General features: G+C 42.9%; 2 protein-coding genes across 2 annotated transcripts in view; both read left to right on the forward strand.

Annotated features, from left to right (window-relative positions):
- Nucleotides 1-683: 683 nt before the first annotated feature.
- LOC134184925 (synaptogyrin-2-like) lies at nt 684-2,937 on the forward strand. The gene is made up of 4 exons (XM_062652695.1): nt 684-941; nt 1,135-1,415; nt 2,174-2,276; nt 2,434-2,937. The coding sequence occupies exons 1-4, from the start codon at nt 888-890 to the stop codon at nt 2,686-2,688; spliced, it is 693 nt and encodes a 230-aa protein (XP_062508679.1). The 5' UTR covers nt 684-887; the 3' UTR covers nt 2,689-2,937.
- Nucleotides 2,938-5,067: 2,130 nt separating this feature from the next.
- LOC134184619 (uncharacterized) overlaps nt 5,068-8,237 on the forward strand; it is a 5,064-nt gene continuing 1,894 nt past the window's right edge. The window contains exons 1-2 of the mRNA XM_062652355.1: nt 5,068-5,160; nt 5,305-5,582. Of these exons, the coding sequence (XP_062508339.1) occupies nt 5,101-5,160; nt 5,305-5,582 (338 nt within the window). The 5' untranslated portion in view covers nt 5,068-5,100. The remainder of the gene's footprint in view (nt 5,161-5,304; nt 5,583-8,237) is intronic.

An 8,237-nucleotide genomic window follows, 5' to 3' on the forward strand; every position in this document is an offset into this window, starting at 1 on the left:
TTAATAGTAGGAGATCAACTCAAACAACTTCTGTCAGTAGGTATGTGATGCCGAAGCGAATACAAAAGATAAAGAGACAGCTCAGTCTGTCCGTCAGTATTCAGCAGAACAGCAAAAATGCTTGACAGTTTATTATAAACTTTATACTTAGAAGCATGTTTACTATAGATATACAATGTAAGGTATAGATTACGTGTAAGCCCATGCAATGTTCCTGAAGAACTAAAAAGTTAATCTATGTCTACGTGACTATACGTACCGTAGTCTAGCTACTAGTAGTCTGCATATTTTAATAGATAGCTAGCTGTATTACGTGTACAGTACACCAGTTTGAAGAGGTCTCTAGTTGAACAGCTGAAAGTTGGAACAGCTCCTTTCGTGATTCAAGTGCACTGACGCAGATTTCTGCTGAATTACGAACTAAGAAAAATAAGTTATCACAACGTCTAGCCTACTTGCTATAGCTACTTTGTGCGTATGTGCTTTGATGGCCCCCGAGTTCGAAAATTACGACGCAGCTACCGCTTCAGCAACGTCAATGGTGTGGCGTCGCAAGGTGTGCAGTAGTCTACGAACGCAAACAACAATACAATCATGTTACGTTTCTTCTGCCAACGTCACGTGCAGATTACAGCGTATACGGGACGTTTATCCGGGTACTGAAGAAAGTGGGCCCAAAAAAAATTCGCTTTATTTAGCTAGTTGGCGCTACACGGGTTTGAGAGGTCGAGGCTATAGTTGACGTCAGAGCCGTCTAGTGTACAGAGACGTCACTGCGAAGTGCAGAATCACGGATGTGCGCAAGACGCTAGCGCGCTATCTGACTAACATTTTCGTTCTGTATACCGTTTCGTTCTCTAACTGATCATCAGATACTGCGCGGTGAGATGAGAAATCGCAAGTCGGCTGCAACTCGAATCGTTCTTCGGCTGGCTAGTCTGGTAAGCTTTGCATGCGTCATCTATGTACATCCGCCCTAGGCAGGCAGGATGTAGTGTCCAGTCCGACGCGAGCGTGTTGTCTTGCTTGCAAAAATCATCTGTACAGTACTAGTGTAGGCTCCACCAGACTAGTCGCTGTAACTTCGTAATACACAAGATAACACACTAAGAAACTTGGTATACATTTTTCTAGGCTTTTGGTGTCGTAGTGCTCGCCTGCATTGCTGACAAGCTCTTCGTCGATGGCTATTACTATTACAGTAAAGTATGCTATTTCGACTTACAAAATTCAGCTTGTGAGTTTGGTTTGGCTTGTGGCTCACTGTCTCTGATTCTGTCCGTCGTATTCTGTACTTTGGACTGTGTGGCTTTTGTGCGTGAGATCAAAAATCCAACTCGTCAAATCATCAGCGTTACGAGCGGCATTCTGGACTTAGTCATGGCAATCTTGTGGATCGCCTGCTTTGGCTATTTGTAAGTTGAGCTGCAAGTGTGACGTCATTAATTATGAGTCTGTAGTGAGTAGCTAGACAATGCATGTATAGTGAAAAGGTCAGCTCGGACGCTTGTGTGCAGACTTCAAGCGATGCCGACATCTGGCTAGAGGACGTCGATGTGAAATCGAAGTCTGTTGTTGACGCCTGTGGTTGACATTTATAGCCATGCATTCTGCTTCAAAATACTAATTAACTTAATTAAATAATTTTGTTTGCGAATTGAGCGCATGTAATGGCGACGTTTTATTTACCAACAGTCCTTTTTAGCTGGTATATTGATGCAACTAGGAATCCTCAGATGTAAGTACACTGACAAGTACTAAGTAGCATTGTAGCGTGCGTTAATGTATGCCCGGTTACGTACAGTAATTTAAATACAAAATCTTTACAATAAAATCCTAAGTAAGTACACTTAGGATATACCTACTGTACAACAAATTTTTAATATTATTTTAGATATTAAAAAGACTAATAAATTAGTAATTAAATTATTACACTAAACGTTAACATTAACAAAATGTACTGGACGTTGCAAATGGTTAACTTAGGCAAGCTATCTTATCACGTCCCTAGAAACTAAAATATAGCTTTGTCTCCAGACTCACGTGAGCTTGCCAGTGTCATATACGGGACTCTGCCAAGCTCACATGAGTCTGGGGATACTAGAATCCATTCTATGATACTCATGCATGATTTATAGTAGTAGTAGTTGACAGTTGCTGTTGTGTGTGCCAGAACACGGACTTGGATTGTTATGGCTGTATATGATTTCGGTACAGAGATTGAGGGACGAGTGTATGCAACTCTCGCTTTCAGTTTTCTGTCAATTCCTATGTGGGTAAGATCAGCAAACACTAACAAAATCGCTAATTAACACAGTAGTATTTAGTAATTATTAATTAATTAAATTTAAATCAAAACATTTTACGAGTTATACACGTAGCACAAGCTAGATAGAATGTTGACGTGGTGGCATGCATTGTTTGTGTTTCTAGATCATCATGGCGGTTGTTGATTTTCGAAATCGAGCTGATGTTGATGCCTCTCGTACAAACCAAGCCACTACTGTCTGCTATCCTGTAAACCCTCCTGTCTACTGTCCTGGGTATTCTCCTGGCAACTCTGTGATAGTCTACCATCCTGCATACCCTACTCAGTCGGGCAGCTGTGTGATCCAGCCTTTTGTGTACCCTCCTGGCAACCCTGTTGATCACCCTCTCGCCTACCCTGCTTTCACAATGAAGCAGTAGAGTGCTTGTTTTATTGTAACAATGCTTGTAATTGCAAACGTAACGTTTAGCATGTTTTCGTCTGATGCGCAATTGCGTATCTCGACAGTTGGAAATAGTGTGTAGATACGTCAAACTGGTAGATGATTTAGTCCTAGCCTCTTTAGCTAAACATGCTATGTAGCTGGCAGTCTTCGTGGTCAGTACAGTACCCAGATGTTGCTGTTTAGTTAAAAATTGATGTAACTGCTTATTTTCATTGTCAATAAATACATTAATTAAACACGTACGTATCACTGAATTGTTACATAATAACATTTAATTTGATAATAAACGCACGCGCGCGCGCGCACACACACACACACACACACACACACACACACACACACACACACACACACACACACACACATACACACACACACATACACACACACACACACACACACACACACACACACACACACACACACACACACACACACACTGGCTTGGCTCTCGCGATATGTAGGTCACGAGCGCGCGCTAAGCGATACGCCTTTTTCATCAAGCTGTTGTGAACCCACTGTAGATAGTTTTCTGAGTATAGTGTACTTGGTAAGTACTTTCAGTATCGATAGACAGAAGTTGTACTGTTGATATTGTAGTCTTACTGGTGGTCTAGTCAAATTTGCGTACAAGGCGCGCTTTTGATCGAGTCTCCTCCTGGTTTGCGGAGGAGTATGATTTGCTGACAGTCTTGGTCATGCAGTTAAGTGGCATTGAAGTCATAAAATCATGGTTACCCTCCTGAAAACTATTCTACGTTTACCGCGACATACGCGCTTTTGGTCTGAAAGTTCGAGGCTACCAGACCATTGAATGCGAGTTCTAATTTTAGCCTTTTGATATGCAGTCTCCCGTACAGTAGGCCTGACCTGACCTTACACACATTATCCCGGACTAACACGCCCTGACTCCCTACCAAGACGTGCAGCTAAAACGGTGACGAAATCCACGCGGTGGAATGCAGTAACGTTTGTCAGTGTAAACGAACACTGATATGAGAAAATTGCAAGAGAATTACACACGTTACTATAATGTTTGTTCCCGGCCTCAAACGCTTGCCTTTATAAAGTTATTATATCCGGATTGATAACCTGTCTGGTTACTTAACTGTATTAAGTTAAATAATGTGTTAATTGTTTTAGGAGAATGAAGATGGCAACAGTCTAGACATGGTTTGTGGTTTTTCGTCATTGCTAGCAGAAATTCAGAGACTTCATGATTGATGTCTTTCTAGCCTTTGTTGAAAAGAAAATGCAGAGCTGCATCATCCGCTTCTGAGGTCGTGAGAGAACTAGTTGCAATTGTCTTTACAAAAGACGAATTGATTACCAGCAGCGTACGTGGCCTGAAACCCATAAAGATAAGCAAGCAAAGCCTTGCCTGCCACCTAAGAAGCTTGAAAAATTACACAGTGAGTACTTATATTGACATGCAGTATGAGCACAGTTTACAAAAAAAACTACTTCTTGACTAATATATAACTCCATTCATGGCACCTACACTCTTTATAGCGAGCTATATTACTTTTAAGTTTTCAGTCTGGAAGTCATGCAGCTAGAATAGTCAACATGCGTACGTACAATTGAAGCAACACTCTATATTGCCTAATGACTATAAGTTGCATGCTCTCGTAATAATATAATCTGTTTTAAAAATCATTATATGCAAGCACAAAGAAAGTCTAGTCTCAGCAGTATTATTAGCACACATGTACAAGTACAATACGCCTTAATTAATTAATTAATTGCAATAGCAAGTAACTTGATATAGCTATAGACTACCTGTGCACTGTATACCGTAGCTAGAAAATTATGTCTACTAGTAGATGTTAATTGTGCAATGCAGAGATTTCCAATCACCATTTCTTGTGCCAAACAGAGTTCCCGGGTGTGAACTAGTGGTTGATCCATGAAACATGGAATTCAGGGTATACTGCCTCTAGTTTTAGCACCACCGTTATTTCCATGGATACATGAAACAAGAAAAAATTTCATGGAAACGTTCCATGCTTGCACAGAAATAATAGCCCTGATTACCATGGAAAATTTCTCCCCTGCTTTCAGAGTAACCATGGTAGGAATATCATGCTTCCATGAAAGTTTTGCCTTAAAATTTTGCCTTGAAATTCCATTGAATTCCTTGCTTTGTCTGGCACGGGCCTGAGAGGGCTGCTGATCAAATTTGAAATAGTTATAACTTATAGTCATCAGTTCAAATGAGGCCGAGTTTGTGATGTTGTTCATATTATAACTATTATTCATATTTGTATATTGCTAGAGGGCCAGCTGCGAAATGTTGAACATTGACACGTGACTAACTGGTGACGTCATTACCGAACTGCGCCACTGATTGTGTACCCAATCCTCTAGCAATTGCTCGAGTGAAATGCCTACGGAAAGTCACAAGTCGGTTGGAATTCGAGTCTTACTTCGAATGGCTAGTTTGGTGAGCACATGATTCTCTCACATCCGCCGGTGCACTGGCGTCACGCGTCACGCCATGTACAAGCTGATCATGACCAGACGCATGCTCGTTATTAATGACGACAGTTGCATGTGCGTGAGACTAGCTTACTTGCTGTGTGTATAGGTATTTGGTGTCATCGTAGTCGCCTGCGTTGCCAACGCCTACATCTCTAGACGTTGGTACATGAAAGACTGCGCTTTCGATTTCGATCTTAACAAGCCCTACTGCGATCTTGGCATCGCTTGTGGTTCAGTGTCCCTGATAGCAGCCGTCGCGTTGTCTGCTCTGGACTTCCTGGTTCATGTGTGTAAGATGAACCGTGTACAGAAGGGAATCGTCCTTGGGTGCGGCGTGTCAGAAGTGGTCATGTCAATGTTGTGGATTTCCTGTTCTATCACCCTGTAAGTTACGGTTTATCTTTGTGTTTGTGTGCATGTGCACGTGCATGGGCGTGGTGATGAAGGTTTATCCGCAACATATACAGTAGTCTTGCGTAGCCAGACCATCTTCGCCTACATCCTTCCGGCAATCGCTATCTCTCGCCGGAAGGATGTAGGCGGAGATGGTCTGGCTATGCGAGAATACTGTGTGTCTGTCTGTCTGTCTGTCTGTTTGTCTCTCTGTCTCTCTGTCTCTCTGTCTGTGTGTGTGCATACAACGATAATTAATTAATTTACTGGAGCGGGGAACGGGATGGTGGGCTAGTTATGAATATGACTCCAGGTGTCACTATAGCCGTCTATTTCTACAACTGTTGAACAAACTCCGAATCCGATAAGTTAGCTGCGAGAGTGACGACAACCACTTAGGTCTGTGGTAAATTTGTCGAGTTGAAAAGAAAAAATTTGTTGTGCAAAATTTTTCGCTATCTGAGACCATTCGCGGGAGTTATTACTGAAAGTTTCCGCGGCTCTAACTTTTTTTGCATTTACGTCACGCGGTTATAGCTGTCACGTGTTAATAGCCATGCAGCCTAAAGCTTGGTTCACATTACAAATGCTCACACGTCGCGTCTCGCGTCGGCCGCTTCTGGAATAGGAACAAATTCTATTCAACCCGTCGCGTCGCGTCGGAAACAGCCTTCTTTGACGCGGGTGTGATCTGTCTGTCTGTCTGTAACATCAATCACGCCAAAACTGCCAGGCCGATCTCCACGAAACCGTGCATGAAGACTGCTTTCCACACCACAATGCAAACGCACGCTTTGATATCTAGACGGTCCCCTGTCGAGGAGTCCGTCCCCTGTCGAGGAGTCCATCCCCAAGTGAAATCTCGCCAGGACGTGATCGCGGTGCGACTTCGAATTTACGATCCCCATGCACATGCATGCCACGGGAATATCTGTTTCATGCCTGGGTTTGCTCTATGGATATCGAGAGTAGCCAAGTCAGTCATGGGATATCTGTTGTTATTACAGTCACACTGACGTCTGCATGACTTATGCTTGGTTTCCAATTAACGCGTGCCAATTGCAGCGACACCATAATACTGCGGTCACGCACTGACACTCCTGTCGCCTAAGTAACGAATCTGTCAGTTCACCGAGAAATGACGATTTTGATTTCATAAATTTCAAGTTGTTACCCGAGGCCCAGATTTCCGGGATGAAGGTATAGTAATCGTTCGATGACCGACCGACCGACCGAGTGACCGACCGTATATGCAAATGAAGCTATTCCGACCAATAGACGAGAAGTGGTGTCATTACCGACCAACAGACCAACGTGATGATATCATGACTCATGAGGCTCCACCTCTCTTTGTTTGGTAGCTGCTTCTAGGCAACAGCCAAACGTCTAGCTAGAGAATGGGCACAAACAACGAGACGCTTAGAAAAGCTGCACAAAAAAAACGACACTTTTACATTCTTGTGAGCTGGAAAATCGTTGGTGAACAGATTGTTTTGCTATACATTTGTAACATATGTTTCCCACCCACAAACAGAACAAACAGAACAGTGATCACGCCCGTTACTTTATCACGTAAGGCGATCGAAGATTGCCAGCCCACCTAGCGTCGAGGCTCTCCGACTTGTAACATTTGGCTTGTTCCAGCACTTCGAACAACTACATTTGTACAGTGTAACATGCATGCATGTTTTCCCCTATTACGACAACAACCAGACGTCTAGAGAAGCTGCACAAACAACCAGTCGTCTAGAGAAGCTATACAAACAAACAGATGCCTAGAGAAGCTGCACAAACAACCAGACGTCTACATTCTTGTGAGCCGGAAAATCGGTAATGAACTGCTTGTTTTGCTCTACATTTGTAACTTGCCCACCAACAAATTAACTTAAACAGAACAATGATCACGCGCGTTACTTTATCACGTAAGGCGCGTCGAGACTACCCGACTTGTAACATTTGGCTTGTTCTTGCACTTCGAAACAACCTGATCTACATTTGAAACGTGCATGTTTTCTCCCATTACGACAACAACCAGATGTCTAGAGAAGCTGCACAAACAACCAGACGTCTAGACTGTTGTGAGCTGGAAAATCGGTGGCAAGCTGTTTCTTTTGTTGTACGTGAGGGTTTACCACTAGAAACAACGCCTAATCTAGCTACATTTGTAACGTTCATGTTTTCCCACATCTAATTTTGTTTTGGCTTTGGTGTTACTTATGTCACGCCTAAAAACGCTCATAGTGGCTCATTACGACTTCAAAAGCTGCACAAACAATCAGACGCCTAGAGAAGTTGCACAAAGAACTAGACGTCTAGGGAGCAATTAAACCATTCTGCCATAGCGCGACTAATTACCTTCAAGATGCATACCGGCCGGAGGGTTTGCACTCCTAGTGCTTCTTCATTGCAATAGTTGCCAGGAGAACAAACGTGGTACAAATCTTTTGACTCGGCTTTGGACTCCGACCAACAAGTGAACTATCCAGCAGAATTTTTGAATTCTCTGCAAAAATTCCAGGTGTTCCACCACACGACTTGATGCTTAAAATCACTGCACCCATTATGCTTTTGAGAAACCTGGACCCTCCTAGGCTAAGCAATGGTATAAGGTTGGTGGTTCAGATATTACTCACCAATGTCATCAAA

This window comes from Corticium candelabrum, chromosome 9 (assembly GCF_963422355.1).
Source record: "Corticium candelabrum chromosome 9, ooCorCand1.1, whole genome shotgun sequence".
NCBI classification, from domain to species: Eukaryota; Metazoa; Porifera; class Homoscleromorpha; order Homosclerophorida; family Plakinidae; genus Corticium; species Corticium candelabrum.